This window comes from Cervus canadensis, chromosome 23 (assembly GCF_019320065.1).
Source record: "Cervus canadensis isolate Bull #8, Minnesota chromosome 23, ASM1932006v1, whole genome shotgun sequence".
Lineage (NCBI taxonomy): Eukaryota > Metazoa > Chordata > Mammalia > Artiodactyla > Cervidae > Cervus > Cervus canadensis.
The window spans coordinates 26,999,854-27,020,676 of record NC_057408.1 but is presented as its reverse complement, the minus strand read 5'-3'; the positions used below and the strand labels follow the sequence as shown (position 1 = coordinate 27,020,676).

The 20,823-nt window shown below is 42.3% G+C and overlaps 1 protein-coding gene across 3 annotated transcripts in view; it reads left to right on the top strand.

Moving 5' to 3' along the window:
• The first annotated feature begins 317 nt into the window (after positions 1–317).
• Positions 318–20,823, top strand: part of CDH7 (cadherin 7) — a 141,004-nt gene continuing 120,498 nt past the window's right edge. Inside the window, exons 1-2 of one of the 3 annotated variants that reach the window (XM_043444332.1) lie at positions 318–796; positions 15,157–15,563. In XM_043444332.1, coding sequence (XP_043300267.1) covers positions 15,354–15,563 — 210 coding nt within the window. In that variant the 5' untranslated portion in view covers positions 318–796; positions 15,157–15,353. Of the gene's footprint in view, positions 797–1,447; positions 1,634–1,823; positions 2,421–15,156; positions 15,564–20,823 lie in introns of those variants that run through there. The other 2 variants (XM_043444331.1, XM_043444333.1) reach the window with 2 other exon arrangements.

Genomic DNA, 20,823 nt, shown 5'->3' with positions numbered 1-20,823 from the left:
GAAACCCAAGGCGGTATCTATGCAAGATATAAAGAGGTCTGTTCTAAAGGTACAGAGTTTGAGGGATGGCTGGCAGGTGAATGGAAATGGACCATGAAATGGTAATCCAAGCTGACCTGGAGAGGTTTGGGGTTGAAGACACAACTTTTAAAATGAAGCAATTGTAAGTAAGTAGCATAGCCAGCCATGGTATTTGGAAATGAATACGCTTTAAAAAGGTTTGCTGTTAGAATGATTAGCACAGAATCCAGTTTTAAAGACTAAGTAGACGAGAGAGGGGAAAAAAAAAAAAAAAAAACCTAGCTAAACGGACTAGAGGAGCTAGACTGGGGGGAGGGTAAGTGTGCCTGAGGGATACAGGACGCAGAGGGGCTTACACGGACGAGCCATGCCCACAAGCCGGGTATCCGGAGAATCACTGTTACGGATGGATGGGAGACGCAGGGCCAGTTCCATTGACAGACTGAGAAAAATGAAAACGAACGCGCTTGGAAACGATCTGCTCACCTTCCTAACCCCTACGACGGAACAGCTAGGCATCAGACTAAATCAAGCACCAGAGCAGAACAACATAAAGCGTGCTCAACTCTACAGGCGGCGGCGCGTCCTAAAAAGAAGACGAGACCCCCTTGCCCACCTCGCGAGGGTCCTCTCTCCCACCCAGCGCGTAAATCACACACCTCGGAAGTTTTGCTTTAGCCAGCCCAGCAGGGGAGGAAATTTTCTGCAAGTACAGAAAGCAGAACTAGGGCAGTCCGAGGAGATTGAAAGGGCAAAACTATCACGCAAGAAAACTGTAAGTTCTGATTAGTTTTATGACTTTGCCTTCATGCCTCAGGAGCTCCATTGATCACGGCTTCCGCGACAGGTTGGGGGTGAGGAGGGGAGGGCGCTGGAAAAAAAAAAAAAAAATTCTCCAAACTCTCCTCCAGCTCGGCGTTTTCAGATGCAAATACCTCGCCGGGAGATGGATGGGCTGCTGCCCCTCCTACTTCCATCGCTCTCCTGGATTTTCCTGCGAAGGACTCGGTCTGCGCGGAGCTGTCAGAAGGGCGGTGGAGGAGGGGTACGCGGGGGTGCGCGCGCGGGGGTGCGCGCGCGGCGGCGGAGCGGCTGCGGTGCCAAGAACCCTCACTCGGGCTCCGGGAGGTGCCGGAGTGTCGGCGGCTCCGGGTCCCGCCACGCACGGCGCTGTCTACCGGCGCGGGCCGCCGACCACCCGGTCCTCCCCGCCGCCCGCCCACCCGGCCCGGCCCAGCGCGCCCTCTCCGCCTCTTCTGCGCCCGCCCACTCGCCCCCCTCGCCCTCTCTCCGGACGCGCGCCCGCTCGCTCGCTCGTTCCGGACCTAGCGTCTGAGCCGCCCCGGGGAGCCGGCCGAGCCGGCGGGACCGGGGCGCTGGGGGCCCGCGCCGGGTCCCCGCAGCCCGCGTCCCGCGGAGAGGGCTGTGATCGGAGCGGGCGCCGGCCGCAGCGGGTGCCAAGCGGGCGCCGCGGGTCCGCCCCGTGCGCCCCACCGCGCGCCCTGGGTCCCCAGGAGCCCGCGGGCGCCCGGCTGCTGAGCGCGCGCCCTTTCGGATGCCAACGCCCAGGTGGCTGGCGCGGGACGCCGCGGAGAGGGCAGCGAGCCCCCAGGTGAGTGGGTGCGCCTGCGGGGGGCCCGGGGAAGGCGCCGCGGGGCACAAGTGCGCCCTCCGGTGCGCCCGGGGAAGCGGGACTCCGCGGCGGGCGGAAAGCGGGCGGGGAGATCCGCGCGGAGTTTCCTTGGCGTCCCCAAGTTACTGCTCGGTGGCCCTGAGATGCTGCTCCGCCGGGCAGGGCGGGCGGGCGGGCGAAGGGAGCCGGGCCCGGCAAGCTGGTGCTGACGGACACCGGGTGCGACGCGAGTTGGCGAGTTGAGCGAGCAGATCCCGGCGTTGTCCAGGTGCAGGGGAGCACGCAGTCCGGTCCGCTGTCCTCCACCGGGAGCATGAGGGGCTGTTGTTGACCCGGGATACAGGCTGGCAAAACTCCGCGCTGGCCGGGCGGCCGGCTCCTGCGGCGGTCTGAGACTGCGAGGGGGCGTGTGCCCGCGCGTCCGTCCGACCCGCTGCGTGTACTGCGTTTACCCTTCTGGACGGTGGAGCTCCTGTAAGGGTGTTTGGCTTTTTCCTGTAATTAGTATTCTGCTGGTGCCCTGCATCCGCAGGGCTGGCCTCTGCGAGGCATCCCGCCTCCGCTCCGCCCGGCGGTACCCTAGGTTCCGCGCGGCGTTCTAAGGGCGCCCTGCTTCTCTGACTGGTGGACTTCGTGGGCGCACCTGGTCCGCGGCTGGTTGCGGGTACTGAGGCTCCTGGCATGGATGCACAAGGAAGGACCTATGGTCTTTATTGGCTTCACCTTTTAGATCGTTAACCTCGAGGATTTCTTAGATATAGTGCAGGTGAGTGGAGATTGGTACTGAATTACTCAGCAGTGGGCAGGTGGGAACCTGTGAAGAAACCAGCAAGGACTGGGTAGCTTTGGAGATCTGAACACTGAAGCCCGAATATACTTACAACGCGTTCGCAAGAAATATCTTCTCTTGACTGGAGCACTTATTAGGTGAAACATCTTTAAGTAAAGACTCGCCCTTCATAATTCCTGTAACCCGGCAGAAATTCAGATTATTTTGCATTCAAAAGTAGACAAACAGAACTTTATGGGGGAAAATAGGGGGAAAAAAAAAAGTAATGTGTTAATATATGGCTTGAGGTAAGTGACAGTATGCATTAAAAAAATTCAGGTTAGCAGCACGAAAATGTATATTTTAAGAGTTTAGGGGCAGTATTAGCCTTTTTGGTTGTTGTTCTTTAAAGGAAAGTTCATATTGATATGCTGTCCGGCAGCGATATCAGAATAGTTCTAAGTGTGTCTTTATAAAGACGAGTTGGTAGTGAAGAGCTAAGGAAGAAAGTAATTGTATTGGAAGCTTTCAGTAACTCACCAGATTTACTTCTTTCCGGAAGAAACTAGTTAGATTTTGTTTACACAAGCTGTTCTCTTGTTAGTACATAAAGGGCAATCCATTAAGAATCCTTTTGTTCATTTTGGGGCTCTTTGGGACAGTATGGATTAAAATGCTAAAGAATTGAGGCAGATAGTCAAACTGGCAACTTTATAGACGTCTGGCTTGTTATGCTAGAGTTTCATATGGAGTGGAGTGGCAGAAGCAATTAGGTAGCATCCAGCCTTAATAGTCTTATCTGGTAAAACTAGCTGTGAAAGTCTGTCTGTGGAAAGAAAAATAAAGAAAACAAAAATCAGTAGTGCAGACCATCACCCTGCTCGAAGCCATTAAGGTTTGCAGCCTTAAGAAAAGGGCATTGTGCTCTTACAACCTGAGATATTATTGTAATTAAGGGCTGCAATAGGTCATTAGAATTGTGTTAACAATTGGCTGACAGGCTCACACCTCTTCTTAAGTAGGCTTTTATTGATTTAATAGCACAGGCTTTTCCCTTTCTTATAGAAGGGTAATTGTAAAGCATCTGTATTATTGTGGTTTACCCTTGAATTGACTCTAGTTTTTAGTGTCCAGTGAAGGAGAGAGGATCAGGTGCATCCTGAGTGGGTCACTGTTCTGCCTCCCTATGTCTAAAAATCCACCCACTCTCTGTCCTCCTTTTTAGTTTTTTTGAGGGCAGAGCTGATAACAACTTCCAGAATGTAAAGTGGTATGAGGAAGTGACTACAGTCTTTGTAGTCAAGTTCAATACTTTGTCAGTCTTTTAAAAATCTTTTGTAAGGTATCATCAGTTGTTCAGTGTTGTTAACATGTATGCTTCAGTGATTTCCATCCTTCTTTGATTTTATACGATTTTGCATTTACTGCCTTAGTAGCTCCTATCACATCACGATTCTCTCTCTCACATGCAAAAAAAAGGTTTTTTACTGGCTTGGAGGGCTTCAGAGCCTTTAGCTGAAATTGGGAGTCTCAGAAACTTCTAAAATAGCTGAGGCACCATCGTTGATTGCAAAAGGACAGTGATGGGAGCTTTTCTCCTTTGCATGAAGGACTCAGTTGCTTCTAAATGGGGTGATGAAGGGGAGCTGAGGACAAGGAAGGCATGTGATCAGAGTCCTGTGTGTGACCATCTCCTCAGCCTCTGACAAGCAGAGTTGATCTAGCTGCAACCAGCAGTACTCGAGTGCCTCCTCTGGGAATTTGCTGGTTTTGCAGAAAGATACCCTTGCAAACATCCCCCCCCCCCCCCCCCCCCCCGGTTCTGCGAGACTCCTCACGGACAAAATTATCAGTGCAGATGAATATGCAGGCATGCATGTCTTTACGTTCATTTCAGATTTTCATTCTGGTAGAAATTTCTGTTTGACTGTTTTGCAGACTGTTTATTGAAACATGATGCCTTTTATTGAAGTCGTGTAAATGCAAGGGTAAATTAAAAGTGAAAATTGATCCCGCTGAGATATGTTGCAAAAGTACAAAGACACAAGCCCTGTGAGTATGAGTTGACCATTTTGATGCTATATAGAGAGCTCAGAAGGACTGTGCTCTGTCACTTTCTTTGTAATTTACATCGGCTGCTTCTAGTTAATTGTAAACAGTTGCTGTTTTCTCTTTTTCATTCCTTTCACCCATGGCAGAAGTTATTTGTGCTTCGTGGCAATTGACTCTGTAATCCACTTAGAGAAGTTTTCATTCCATGTCTGATAACCAGAGGCAGGCTACTGGCTGTGTGATTCATTTCCAGGGCCCCTGCCTGAATATTTAGGCCAGTTAACGGTAGGAGGTTGTGGTCTGTGGTTGTAATGTTATCTGGCCCAGGGAGCTAATGGGTTTGATCACAGTTTCTTTATGTGAGAAGTCACATATCACAGAGGGTCCCCAGCCTCACTAATTAAAATGTAAAGAATTATGCCTTTTAAGTAGAAAAGAAGAGGGCTGCTTCATCAGTATTAAAATTATTGAAGTTAATGCTAAACTTTAATGGTATAGAGATGAAACAAATGATAGTATATCTCTATACTAAAAGCTGAAGATGAAATATTAAATCTAGAATGATTATCATGGGTAGTTAGGAACAGAGGAGCATCTTGAAATACAGTACTTATAGCAACAACTAGATAACCATCCATGTACATTCTTATATCCTAAGGTATTTTATTGAGAAATTGGAATTTACCCAATTTCTAAAACAGCCAATGGAATATTATTCAAATGTCAGTGCAGATAGTTAACTACCATAGCATTACAGCGTTGTAGGAAGTTATTATGGATGCTAGAGTTGTTTCGACGGGAAAAGGCAATTTTAAAATTGGGTACTGCTCACTCTGTTTTTGGTAATATATAAACATGCAATCCTGAACAAGAGATCTCTTGAGTATCCCGTTTACATTCTATACTCTCTCTTGTCCATTCTGAGTGGAATCCTTGATGTTCCCCTACTTTGAAAATTCAAGCTCATGGTTATATTAAAAATTTGAGTAAATTCTGAAGGTAATAAATTAGATCTTAATGATCAGATTGAGAAATATTTAACAAATACTTTAAATGATCACTGCATCCCAGTCATGCCCAATTCCATCTGTAACTAGCCGTGTGACCTTGGCCACTGCACAGCCATAGGCTTCGTTTTCGTTAGTAAAGAAAGAAAAGACTGCCATAGGTTCTTCTAATGCGTCTTCTATCAATACTTTTGTGGTTCTACCTCTTGAGTGGGTTGGAGATTTATTTATTTTTCCCCAACATGAATGCTCAAGAAAAGCAAGCGTTTACCTCCTTCAGCACTGAATGACCCTCATTCTCTCTCTCTCTTAGATGTCATCTCTGAAAGCTCTGTTTGTGTGTGATAGTTGGAACTGACGTGTGGCCATAGCTCTTGAAGTGCTCCTTGCCCTTGGATTACTTTCTGTTGTAACTCATGGTGTCTGCTCACTGACGAAGGGGAGGTTAGAACAGATCATTCCCCGCTTTTGTGTTCCCCAAAATGTGTTCAGTGGATCTACTGTAAAAACAAGTGAACATAACAGTGAACCAGTATGATCCTTTTTACAAAGCAGCGCACTCTACCTTTGTGGCAATAGTGAGGACCTGTGTGGAGACCAGTGGCTGCTGTCCTGGGGAAAGCAAGGGCAGATGAAGGTCTTTAATGGAGACATGAAATCAGAAGGCAGTCTCTCCTTGTTGAGTTTAAATAATACCATTTAATACCCAAGGAGTATCCAAAACGGAGCAGGCTTCTTTCGTCAAACTACAGAGCTCATTCATGAAGGTTGTGCGTAAAACTGGTGATGTGGTCAGAGTACCCTCTGACCATTGCTCTGAAGTGCACTTTTAAGCATGGATGTTGTTCAGTCTTCATAAGCATGCATTAAAAACATGTTGCTTGTCAAAATGCATCGGGTTGGCCAAAAAGGTTGTTCAGGTTTTCCCATAAACTGAACAACCTTTTTGGCCAGCCCAGCAGTTCGACTTGAAAGCAATCCTGGAAATGACAGTTTCCTCCCAAAAGGCCAGCAGCAAGATTTTTTTTTTTTTTCCTCTCCCATTTTGTTATTGTTACAACTGTGATTTCTTGTACTATAAACCATCCAACAAAACATCTCAGGGAATGTTCTAACGGTGTTTGGCGGTTACCTGTTAGGGATTTCTCTGATTCTTGTGGAGTATTTTCTATCAAGTTCACTGTCAGTCCTTAAATGGCATTCTTACCTTTGTTTTTATAGAAAGTGCAAATTACTGAATTTATTCTAAAACACTCATGTTCCACGTAATTGTGAACTGGACCGTGTTTTTTTATTTTTTTCCTTTTGGCCGAGTTGTGCTGCCTGCAGGATCTTAGTTCTTCGACCAGGGATCGAACCTGCACCGAGGTGTGGAGTCTTAACCACTGGACCACCAGGGAAGTCCCAAACTGGTCCCATTTTTAAAAGAGAGGCAGGCTGTCTTTTAGCCTTTAAATTACCAGTAGGTAGTATACTACCTGTTAATATGTTATGAAGTAAGTATATTTCACAACAGTTGCAGAAGACTTGTATCTGATGCAACTCCAGACTCACAGAGGTTGAGCATCTGTTCCTTGCCTGTGATTGAGAGAAACTGATGGTATAGAGTCTTAAACTGAGGTAAGCCATTGGTTTATTCATATTGCACTGCAAAAAACATTTCTAGTTTAACTAAGTGCCAGAAAACCTAAGCTAGTAATATTCTATCTTCTTTTAATATAACTGATAGTCATAGTTTATAGCTCCTTATTTCTAGAAGGCAGATAGTCCTGTGTGCCTTTTAAAAAAGCAGTTTAGCAAATATAAATTAGTTGGTAATTAGGCATGTGCTTTAACTACTCTTATGGTTCTATATTAATGTGAGTGGTTGAATAGGATACATTTTATGCTACTTGTAGTGTTTTTAGCATGCCGTCTTTAATTTAGATGGAAAAGGCTCTGTAAGATTTGCCCTTTTGCTCATTGATGCATTAAAAATACATTTTTTGTTATGAAAGGTTTTTTTAGTCATTGTTTGTTTTTAGGTCTGAACAAACATTTAATTAAGAGCATGATGGTCACTTGATCTGATTTTTGAAAGTAGTTTCACAGAGGTGTTAGTGGAGCAGAAAACAAGAAAATTTTATAATGATGAATTCATTTGGGTAAAATAATATTAGGTATTAAGGTTAAATGAATAATAAACTATCTACTTGGAAATAATTCTTTGCCACTTAGTTGAACAGAAATAATTGGAACAAAAAGGTAGCATGATAAAGTAATTTCAGGTCAACAAATGATGTTGATTTAGTAAATAGCACTTGACTGATTCTTACCTCTATCTCTCTTTTTTCTTTTTTGCTCCAGTCCATTTAAGATTTCCTTTGTGAGGCTTCATTTTGCATTCTTTTGACTAAAGTGCTTTGTGCTGCTCACAGTATTATTTGTGGTGATTTTCATGTATTTTTGGTTTGGCCAAAAAAAAGAAAAAAAAAAGAGAGAGAAAGACCTAACTAATGTTACAAATTTTAAAAATGACAAATTTTAGCTTTAAAATATCAGAGCAAAAACAAAGTTTTAAATGTTACCCAGAGTTTTTAGATTTTAGATTAATTACCAATCCAGTAGCCATCTCCAGTTTTTTTTTTTTTTTGAAATGTCTGTGCTTGGCCTCTATTCAGCTCTTCTCTCCTCAGAGACAACCTATCCCTGCTGTTTTTGTCCCCAGTGTTATAATGGTGAACATCTGTAACTGTCCAGAAGTTGTCACAGATCTGTAGATGTTACCTAATTGTATACTAATACATTCTTTTTCTGTACTCTGAGTTGGTCACAGTGATCCGGGCAGCAGTCCTGACTTCCAGAGGGCCATCCTTTTAAGTTTTCCCTCGGGACACATGTCGGCCCATGACACAGCTTGGGTGCAGAGGTCTCTGCTCATTTCTGATGTAACATCCCTTGGTTAACTCCTACCTGTATAGGAAAGTGAGATAGGAGAGGAGGCAGAAGAGGACACAGAAGTCTGAGGAAGGGTGTGGATTTCTGTTTTGGGACACAGGTTTGTGAGGCTGTGTTTAACCCATTGTGCAAAAAGTCAACAATTGAAATGTGTTGGGTGCTCAAGTTCATTTATGTGGAAAAGATGTTACTGTGGTTGGTGCCTTTAGATGTGTTGACATTTGTGTGAAGATGGGAAGCCTGTATGGTGAGGTTATGGACAGGAAATCTCAAGGTCAAGTCTCGATTACTTCTGTTTGATGACTGCAGATAACTGAAGGTTTTTCCTGAGGGTTCAGGGCCCTTCCTGTCTTTCATGGTGACCCAGCTCATCCATGGAGGGTGAGCTGGTTTGAGCTGTTGTTCTGGCCTTTACCTCGAAAACCAAATCTGACCGGAAAGCAAGGCAAGGATTTGGGGGGACAGGTGAAGAAAAGGGGACATCGGACCCTTGCCACACCACTTCATCCTACTGTTATCAAGGGTATGTTCCTGGCACGGTTTGTAGCCTCTGCAAGGTATTTATGTACATATCATGAAACACCCTACTCAGATCACTACCCTTCACATGTGATTTTGTGATTTTTACCAGCACACTGTACAGAGGGTGTTCTAGAGGCATTTATGTGCCTCATTAAAGAGAATCTCATCCTCCAGGAATGTACACAATGCCAGTTGAAGTATCCTTATACTCTCTTGTAGACCTTCAAGAAAAGTAAAGGAAATTTGGCTCAAGAGACTGGCAAATACTTCAAATCCTGCACAGAAATGTAATGGGATTGTTCTCAAAGTGATTGTGACTTCTGAGCATGGTAGAGTAGTCAAGGATTTCCATGTTGACGTCTATGGTTAAGTTTTCATATTAAGCATGAGAGTGATTATAATGAAAAGAAACATTCCATAGACATTTTTTGAATGTCAATTCCAGGGCCTCCTTCTCTTCTGGATACTAGGATCCAGAGATAGGGTAAATCATCCCTGTTCATCAAGGTTTCTGTTAATACTAACTGCTCTTAAAACCCTTGATTTAAATAGGAAAGTTCAGAATTCTCAGGTATCTTTCCTCTGCAGATATTGTCATGTCAATGACTGAAATAACTCATGGCGTTTTCTGTCACTTTGTTGTTTTATGTGTTCTAGCTTGTTCCATCACTCCACAGTCTTGTATGGAAAATAAATAATCAAGAGGCAAAAGAGTAATTTAAACATGTTAAAATTCATGCTCAATTCCGTAAATACGTCAAATGCTTCCTTTATATTCCTGTGGCTTTCCTTAATCTCTCTACCCTTTACCTTTAATTATTAACAGTGTGTACTTTTTCATAACTGAAAAAAGACAACAAAAGCAATTTTATATAATTAAGACCTGTACAAACAGACTTTATAAAATGATATAGCTCAACTCCCACATTTTGCAAATGTGGAACATGAAGTCCCAAAGGGATCCAAGGTCATTACAGCAAATGATGGAGGGTCGTGTGATCTATTTCCAGTCCAGATTATGTTTCTTTCTTATCAGTGAACATCCTGAGTGAACTCAAATAAAGTTATCCAATACCAATACCAGTCTTTCACTTATAAGAATGACAGAGAATATGGCTTTAGGAAAGAAAACATTTTTTTTTTTTTAAGTATTTTGTTGCCATTGTTTGTATGTATCTAGATGCTTTGTTTTATAATCTGTGTAGTTGCCCAGGCACTGACTAGAACTATTAAGTATGTTTTCATTCAATTTGCTTACAAAACAGAAACTCTCAGACTTTGAGAATGATCTCATGATCGGGTCGGGGGGAGCAGGGAGGAGGAAGGATGGGGGAAGGAAAATGGTTAGGGAGTTTGGGATGGACATGTACACACTGCTATACTTAATGTGGGGAACAAACAAGGACCTACTTATAGCACAAGGAACTCTGCTCAATGTTATGATGCAGCCTGGATGGGAGGGGGGCTTAGGGAAGAAGAGATACATGCATATGTGTGGCTGAGTACCTTCACTGTTCACTTGAAATATCACAACATTGTTAATTGGCTATACCCCAATACAAAATCAAAAGTTAAAAAATGTTTTCACTAAGTGTTAAGAGTTTTCTGAAACATTTTATTATAAATAATATGAAAATGAAAACATCACAAACTAATTTGAACATAAGTAGTATCAAACTTAAAATGTATAATTTTTAAGTTTGATACTACTTATGTTACGTGTGTGTGTGTGTGTGTGTGTGTGTGTGTATATATATATTTAGTGTTTTTAGTTTTTGCCAGGGACTATCCTTAGCTTTTTATGATTTGCTTATTTAATCCTATGAATTAGATTAAATTATTAACATTTTCATTTTATAAGTGGGAGGCTTGAAGATTCATCTCTGGAACTCTGGAACTTATTTTCTTAGAATTTAAGCATCTTTTCCAAAATTGCATAGCTGAGACATGACAGACTCAGATTTGAATTTATATCTGAGGCAGATGTCCACAGACTTTACCAGTATTTAATTATAAGTATGTATCTTAGTCGCTCAGTTGTGTCCCACTCTCTGCGACCCCATGGACTGTAGCCCTCCAGGCTCCTCTGTCCAAGGGATTCTCCAGGCAGTAATACTGGAGTGGGTTGCCATTTCCTTCTCCAGGGGATCTAACTGACCCAGGGATTGAACCTAGGTCTCCTGCATTGCAGGCAGATTCCTTACCATCTCGGCCACCAAGAAATTCCAATTTAATTATAAGAACTCCCCAAATCTAGAATTCTGAAAAAATTCATTTGCTGTCTAATTTTTTGGAGGTTGGGTACAATTTCACACAGAAACAATGTTATCAAGTTCCCTTAATTGATAGAGTAGCCTAAATTGACACAGAATTGAAACAGAAGAACTATACAGAAAAGATCTTCACACCCAGATAATCACAAAGGTGTGAATACTCACATAGAGCCAGATATCCTGGAATGCCAAGTCAAGTGGGCCTTAGGAAGCATCACTACAAACAAAGCTAGTGGAGGTGATGGAATTCCAGTTGAGCTATTTCAAATCCTAAAAGATGATGTTGTGAAACTGCTTTACTCAATATGCCAGCAAATTTGGAAAACTCAGCAGTGGCCAGTTTTCATTCAAATCCCAAAGAAAGGTCAGTTTTCATTCCAGTCCCAAAGAAAGGCAATGCTAAAGAATGCTCAAACTACCGCACAGTTGCACTCATCTCACTGGCTAGTAATGCTCAAAATTCTCCAAGCCAGGCTTCAATGATATGTGAACCATGAACTTCCAGATGTTCAAGCTGGATTTTGAAAAGGGAGAGGAACCAGAGATCAAATTGCCAACATCCGCTGGATCATCGAAAAAGCTAGAGAGTTCCAGAAAAACATCTACTTCTACTTTATTGACTATGTCAAAGTCTTTGACTGTGTGGATCACAACAAACTGTGGAAAAATCCTCAAGAGATGGAAATGCCAGACCAGCTGACCTGCCTCTTGAGAAATCTGTATGTAGGTCAGGAAGCAACAGTTAGAACTGGACATGAAGCAACAGACTGTTTCCAAATGGGGAAAGGAGTACATCAAGGCTGTATATTGTCGCCCTGCTTATTTAACTTATATGCAGAAATGCTGGGCTGGATGAAGCACAAGCTGGAGTCACGATTGCTGGGAGACATATCAATAACCTCAGATACGCAGATGACACCACTCTTACGGCAGAAAGTGAAGAACTAAAGAGCCTCTTGATGAAAGTGAAAGAGGAGAGTGAAAAAGTTGGCTTTAAGCTCACCATTCAGAAAACTAAGATCATGGCATCCAGTCCCATCAATTCATGGGAAATAGATGGGGAAACAGTGGAAACAATGACAGGCTTTATATTTTTGGGCTCAAAAATTACTGCAGATGGTGACTGTAGCTATGAAATTAAAAGACGCTTGCTCCTTGGAAGAAAAGCTATGACCAACCTAGACAGCATATTAAAAAGCAGAGACATTACTTTGCCAACAAAGGTCCATCTAGTCAAGGCTATGGTTTTTCCAGTAGTCATGTATGGATGTGAGAGTTGGACTATAAAGAAAGCTGAGCAGTGAAGAATTGATGCTTTTGAACTGTGGTGTTGGCGAAGACTCTTGAGAGTCCCTTGGACTCCAGGGAGAGCCAACCAGTCCATCCTAAATGAAATCAGTCCTGAATATTCATTGGCAGGACGGATGCTGAAGCTGAAACTCCAATACTTTGGCCATCTGATGTGAAGAACTAACTCATTTGATAAGACCCAGATGCTGAGAAAGATTGAAGGTGGGAGAAGTGGCTGACAGAAGATCAGATGGTTGGACGGCATCATCAACTCACTGGACATGAGCTTGAGTGAGCTCTGAGAGTTGGTGATGGACAGGGAGGCCTGGCGTGCTGCAGTCCATGGGGTGGCAAAGAGTCGTACAGGACTGAGCGACTGAACTGAAATTGACATCATTTGGCGATATTGCATTTTAAATATTTGGTCTTAGGGACCAAAGTATTTCTGCTGTAGTTTTTACAAGCAGTTTCCTTCTTTCTTGAGGAATGAGAGCCATGAATCTTGAAATGTTCTTTGGCCAAAGGGTTCCCATGCTGGACTCAGTCTGGTCACCACGACCCTAGGTCACCCCTCCCCCATCCCCAGGAACCTGGTTATGAAGGAGGTCCCTTTGCTTCTTACTAAAGGCCACTCACCAGGAGTGCCTGGCCCCAATTCCCGATCGGCATATACAAATCCGTACACCAGCACACCATTTCCTTGTTTAAGTGTTTACCTGTCTTCTTTTAACTGCAGGTAACTTGTCTCTCAGGTGGGTTAGCTCAGACCAGCGTACAGAGAACTTCCACCCTAGCTGAGGGTCATTCATCCAACAGAATATCAGTGAATTGCCCCAAGTTCCTTCTTGCTTGTAATTCTAAGTGTAGAACAACTCGCCTTTCTAGAGTGATTTTCAAATAAACCAAATTCATTTTTGATCATCAGATGGGAGGTCTGGATTCTGGGAGATGGTATTCAGTGCACAGACTGCAGTGAATATGCTCCAGTAATAGTTTATCATTCGTGGGGGTTCTCAGAACATAGCAGTTAGCTGTATGTGGAGCTATCCTGGAATGTCCTAAATTTCAAAATGTTATCGCAGTATCTTTAATAGGAGTATGTTCATTTGAATAGAGCTTCAAGTCTATGCAACCTGTTTTTTCCAGTTGTGTGGACCATTTTAACATGTTTAATACAGTTCACCTTCCTTCTACTATATATGGCATGTTCTGTAAGCAATTTGACTGTCAGAAATCATCTGATGAATAGCAGACATTTCTGTTACAGGAGAGAAGGGAGAAAGATGGAAAAGTTGGCACAGAGAGTATTTTCTGCTTTGATAATGAGATATCTTGTGGCTTCATGTTGTTAAGACTATTTTTCTCCTCTCAAAAATTGAAAGCAAATCTTATTTGCCTTAATTATCCTATTGTTGATTTATTTATAGGTAGCCAAATGAATTCATAACCCAAAGTGCAGCAGTGATTTAAGTGAGCACTTGGTCATAAATTCTCATTCCTCTGTGTTTTGGGGTGTGTGTTGGCAAGTTGGCATTGTAAACTGATTATCTCTTGCATTATCAGAATTTAGTAGCTGAAATAACTAGACCTTAGGATGCAAGATTTTCGCTGCTGCTAAAACACACCTCTTAGGTGTGCGGAACCGAGAATCAGGCTCACATATAGTCGAATTTGCTCACCCCTCTGATGATCAGTATAATTCAATCCTGTCATTGTTGACAGAGAAAGGCCCTACTATGCACAAGCCATGCTGTAAGAGGTTCAGTAAATATTTATAAAGTGACAAATACCTTCAGTGCAGTAGAATAACCAAACATGCTCCACAGCAGACATGACAATAAGTTTGAAGGGTAGAAATTGGAAACCACTGAGCTTTTCAGCTGATCACAATCAAATCAGAACACATCAAAACAGCTGGTGTTCGGTGGCTTAGAATCAATCAACCGGTTTTGAAGCATCTCATACTTCTTTCTCTTTACAGTTTCACAGGAGAGATTTAAACTAGCATATGTCCTTTCCATTTGGTTAAATCCCTGCTTTGAGCTGCTTGGCTTTCATATTCTAATACCAACAAATGAAACTGTGATAGAAAAGGACAAAAAAAAAATGCCTAGCATTAAAAAGATTTTTTTTTTAACCGATGGGTTTCTCCATTTGTATTAAATAAACCATATGCTCCCAATGAGAATGCCCTAGAAGAACCAGGAAAATTTTAAGGTTGCGTTAGGGAATCAGGATATTTCTGCATCAGCAGTATCTATGTCATTTGTGAATACGGCCACAGCTTTTGCAGTTTTCTGTTTTATCATTATATTTTAATGATAATGCAAATAATGATATCTTGGACGATCAAGAGTGAGTGAGTACCAACAAAGACCTGCTGCAGAGCATGAGGTTCTCTGCTCAGTGTTACGTGACCAGCCTGGATGGGAGAGGAGTTTGGGGGAGAATGGATACATGCATGTGTCTCGCTGAGTCCCTTCACTGATCGTCTGAAACTACCACAACCCTGTTAATTGGCCGTACTCCAATGCACAATATTTTTGGTGTTAAAAACAAAGTAAAAAAAAAAAGAATGAGTTAGTAAGTGCAAGTTAAAAGTTATTTCCGTGTTTCGGTTTCTGACACCCGCTCTTCTCTTTGTTCTGGTAGGTACCTATTACACCATTCTTGGGCGAAGGTTATTCAGCACTTGTGACCTCTCCCCTTCGAACTCTCTACAAATTATTGTCTCTGCTCTCCCAGCTGACACCCTGCCGGAGGCAAGAGCTACTAAGCCAGCTGGAACTGTGCCTTCTCTCTTGTCAAGGTTTTTTTCTTACACAGGAAAAAGAAAGAAAAAAAAAAAGATGAAGTTGGGCAAAGTGGAGTTCTGCCATTTCCTGCAGCTGATCGCGCTTTTCCTGTGTTTTTCGGGGATGAGTCAAGCGGAGCTCTCAAGGTCCGGATCCAAGCCCTATTTCCAATCAGGGAGGTCACGCACGAAGCGCAGCTGGGTGTGGAATCAATTCTTCGTGCTGGAGGAGTACATGGGTTCAGACCCCCTCTATGTAGGAAAGGTAGGGTATTTGGCTTTTCCAAGTCACAAACAATCCTTGTGAATGTCTGTGGTTGAATGGAGAGCGGCTCATTTTTCTCTGGAGATGAGAAACGCAAAGCTGTCACGAGGTTTCTGGCATTGGTTAGCCAGGCTGGCACAGTCACCCAGGTGTTACTCATCCCGTGAAGCCACAGTTTAGGGAGTGATGCTTTATTCCAAGGTCCAGGCGAGACTCGTACTCACGTCTCATTTACCACGATGGCGGCATGGTAGTAAAGCTGTCGTTTCCAAAATTAGAGCAGGAATGCTCACTCAACAGCGGTCCCCAGTGTTTTTGGTGCTTGGAACTGGTTTCATGAAAGACAGGTTTTCCTTCCGACAAGGATGGGGGACATGGTTTGGGGATGATTCAAGGGCATAACACTTATTGTCTGCTCAGTTTCTCATCTAATGTTGCCACTGATGGACAGGATGTGTTGGTCCATGGTCCAGAGGCCGGGGACCCCTGTACTAATAAATGAAGACTGGTGGGTTCTATGAGCCAATAGATTTTTGAAATTCTTTCTGGGAGTTAACGAGGCTAATAATGCTCATACTAACTTGAGGCTTACTATCCTGTTCGGAAACTTGCAGTTGAAAATGGCAAAAGTGTAATTATGGAGATGGCTGTTTCTAAATCATGAGCGGTTCAAATCTACATTTCTAAGTGGTGGTCTTGTTTTAATGGACTATTAAAATTTCCTTTTTAAAATTAACATTTTGGTTAAAAATGAATGTGAACAGAGGTCCACGAGAAGCGATGTTAGAAGAATGGTGGGCAGTTTGGGGTGTATTTATTTGGCGGCCAAGTGGTGCCCAAGTGGAGATTCTTTATCACTGCTGCTTTCTGTCTGCATGTTTGCGTAGCGGTTTCCATTCGAGCACTTTCTGAGTTGAAGGGTGCACTTCAGGGCATGTGGCCTTTCCCCGACCATCCTGGTACCATGTTCCCAGTTCCTAGTTTGATGCAGGTTTGACTGTGTTCGTGTCTGTGAAGATGTCCTGAGAGTTTCAACTTGGTGCTGAGCCCTGGTGAAGGGTTTCTATAAGTAGAATATGTTTGTAAGACATCTATACATCTGCATGTCTGCTCTTCCGTTTTATGCATCTATTCCTGGTAAAGTGAAGCCCAGCATACTGATGAATTTATCCCTGAGTGGATTTTCAACTGTGAATGATTGAAGGAGAATCTTCGGTATTTGTTTCACGGTTCATTGTTTCATTTGAATAGACCTTGAGTAAGAGTGAAATATCTGTTTTTGTTGGTAGGTGTCTACATAAGTCAAGGTGATCTTTATTATATATATCTTCTTATTTTTCTTTAAATGCCTCTATATTGTACAAATACTGATACTGTGTTGTAACAAAGGAATTCAGATACGTTAAAGATTTCTAGGGACGTGGATTAGGAAATTTTCTAGCCTATCATAGCATGTTTCTGTCCTGATGAAGGATTTGCATGCATGTGTGCTAAGTTGCTTTAGTCGTGTCCGACTCTTTGCGACCCCATGGATTGTAGCCTGCCAGGCTCCTCTGTCCATGGGATTCTTTAGGTAAGAATCCTGGAGCAGGTTGCTGTGGCTTCCTCCAGGGGATCATCCCAACCCAGAGATCAAACCCTTGTCTCTTATGTCTCCTGCATTGGTAGGTGGGTTCTTTATCACTAGCACCACCTGGGAAGCCCAAGAAAGGATGTACACAAGTTATTGTGTGTGTGTGTGTGTGTGTGCATATCTATATTTTCAGAGCCAGTCTGCTTTTATCAATAGCACCATCATTTATACTTACTATGTATAAATCTTTCCATCGCTCTTATTTTCTTGTAAATCAAGTGAAAGCATTAACCATATGCAATGTTAGTGACCTAGAATTTAGCTCATAATGTCATTCATTTTTAATGATGAGAAATTCATCAAATTCGGTTGAATGGATAGGTCTATAATAATTCATCTATTTCATAAAGGACCAGTGAAAAGTGAAAGTGTTAGTAGCTCAGTCATGTCCGACTGTTGGTGACCCCATGGACTATAGTTCGTGTGGCTCCTCTGTCCATGGAATTCTCCAGGCAAGAGTACTGGGGTGGGTAGCCATGCCTCTCTCCAGGTGATTTTCCCAACCCAGGGATCAAACCAGGTCTCCTGCATTGCAGGCAGATTGTTTACTGTCTGAGCTACCAGGGAAGCCCAAAGGATCAGTAGTTATTAGTTATTATAGTAGTTATTACTACTATCAGTAGTTATCAGTAATGAAAGTGAAAGTCACTCAGTCGTGTCCGACTCTTTGCGACCCCATGGACTCTATAGTCCATGGACTTCTCCAGGCCAGAATACTGGAGTGGGTAGCCTTTCCCTTCTCCAGGGCATCTTCCCAACCCAGGGATCGAAGCCAGGTCTCTAGCACGGCAGGTGGATTCTTTACCAGCTGAGCCACAAGGGAAACACAGTAGAAATCATTCTTTTGCACAAATGTAAAATTTTCTAAACATGACTAAAACATTCCCACTAATTTGGTTTTAAATGGAGTTGCTTGAGTGAGACTGACATTTGGAAATCAAGATAATTTAAAATTTAAAAAAAAACTCATGTTTTAATTTTTATAACGTTCACCATAACAATTCAGACTGCTTCTATCAAGATAATCTGTGTTAAGTCAATTTCAAGTTTTGAATGCATGTCTCTAGGTTACTTAAGTTCCAAATACATGCAAAAGTCCTGGGCAATGCCGTTGCTGTTTTTCTATTAATAAGAAATGGTGTGGTTCCTTGATTAGGTAGGAAATATTCTGTGCTTTCCTTTCAGTTAATTAGAGACAATCGTCTAGCAGACTTGATGCAGCAGGAAACAAGTTTGTGCTTGTCTCTTGAAGGCTGTGTATTGGGAGTTCAACAGTGCTCTTCACAGTAAGATATTCAGGATGGAAACAGGTTTTAAAAAACACTTAACTGATTAAAATACAGAAAAAGGGCAATAAAGTAATTTGAGATGGAGAGAGAATTTATAGAGAGGACAGACAAATGAACGTGAATAATCTAGACTTTCTGTGTGAGATGATGAAATGAGTCTTTTTAGGTTAGTTTCCTGAATGGGCAGAGTTAAAGGGAAATTTTGACCTCAGTACAATTTCTATCACTTGGATGTGTACAGTTGATATATATATACACACATAAATATATTCTTTTCATTTTTTTTTTCCTACCTTGAGGGAGGCTATGACCAGTTTTCAAAGACAGAATAGAAAGTTCTAGATTAATATGCAGAAGAATAGATAGGCAGATAATGGATTTCACAAATGCATATTTAACATATGTTGGTTAGATGGCTACACTCTGAGTCTTCCTGAGAAAATCGAGCTGTTTAGGTAATTTGGAAAATGTAAATGTTGACCTTGATAAACTTGATAGCTTAATTTAATCACAAAATGAATATGTATTGTATGCATCAAATTGACTTAGGTCTGATTGCTGACTCGGGCATTTCCTATTAGTTCTATGACTTAGGTTAAGTTGCCTAATGTTACTAAATTATAGTTTCCTCATCTTTAAAGTAGGAATAATGATATCTGTAAATCAAGGTGGTTTTTTTTTTTTTTTGTTTTTACTGAGAAATAATGAGATAAAATATTTGGAATATAAATTAATCTAGACATCATATTTATCTATTTCACTACATACTAATTATAAATTAACCAGGTTGTGGATAATCTCTTGTGTTATATGTCCAGTGTTATAGTTGTGATCCTTCAGATGAAAGTAGGCATTATTTTATGTCTTAAGTAGTATTTAAACTTATTGCAATTAATTATGGGATTGGTCCATATTGGATGTGCTTGGCGATACATGTCTTGTATAGGATAAGACTATGACATACATATGTGGGTAAATGATTCAGTCCTTAAACACACGGACTTCAAATGTCAGATCATGTCTAACATTTTTTTACCTTCAAAGTTGAAGACGATGTTAATGGCTGATGGCCAACAAGATCAGCTAAATTAGTCTACAGTTAAATAAAATTTGATCTTTAAGGTAGGATAGTGAAGTCACAAGATGGCCATCATGTTTTATTTTAGCCAATTTCCTGATTTTGATAACTCAAGATGAAAATAGAACAGTCTGTTGAAAGGGACCAGGAGTTCTTCCAGAATCCTCCGTAAGAGGCCTCCAGGACACACTTCTGGGCTGGGTTAGAATCTGACCTTTACAATGAGCATCTCATTGTTTTCTTGTGATTCAAATTGACAAGCTGCTGAGTCTTAGGTAAGCAGTCATTACTCTGATGGAGCTCTTTTTGTAAGTTAAAGTATAATTGATGTATTTGTGCTCTGTTGTATCTGACTCTTTGCCATCCCCATGGAATGTATCCTGCCACGCTCCTTTGTCCATGAAATTTTCCAGGCTAGGATACTGAAGTGGGTTGCCATTTCCTTCTCCAGGGAAATCTTCCTGACCCACGAATTGTCCCGTGTCTCCTGCATTGGGAGATGGGTTCTTTACCACTGGCGTCACGTGGGAAGCCCCATAGTTAACATACTGCACTGTATTATTTTCAGGTATACTGTATAATGATTCCCTCTTTGTATAAATTGAGAAATGATGACCACAGTATGCCTAGCTGACATCCATTGCTCTACAGAGTTAGAAATTCTTTTTGTGTGTGTTGAGAACTTTTAAGATCCATTCTCTGCACAACTTTCAAATGTGCAATACAGTATTATTAACCAGTCACTGTGCTGTATGGAGCTCCGTTTTAAAGCATAGTAAGTAGTGCATCTTTCCTTCCGAGGAGTATTTTCTTGCCTGTGCAGCAGGGCACATGGATCTTAGTTCCCCTACTGGGGATGGAACCTGCGCCCCCTTTACTGGAAGTGCAGAGTCTTAACCACTAGACCTCCAGGGAGGTCCCCAAGAGTATTTCTTAATTACAACTGTGTCTGTTTTCTTGTCCTGTCGTGGGAAGGATGAAGGTAGAGATGCCCTTTTCTCTTCTTCCTGTGAATTTAACATCACCCTGCCTTGGCTCTTTGAAGTGCATGGGAAGTAGCTGTGTCCAGCCACCTGATCGCATCACACTGCAGTTTTCTAGCCCTGTCTTTTCCTCATCTTGGCATTTCTCACTTACCATCCCCTCACCATCTGACAAAAAAAAAATTTGTCTACAAAACCACTGAGCCTGAGTCTGGTATTAAGTGTTTTCCGTCTCTGCTCAGGGTAATGGGCTGCCAGGCCTTCGCTCTGCTCCGGG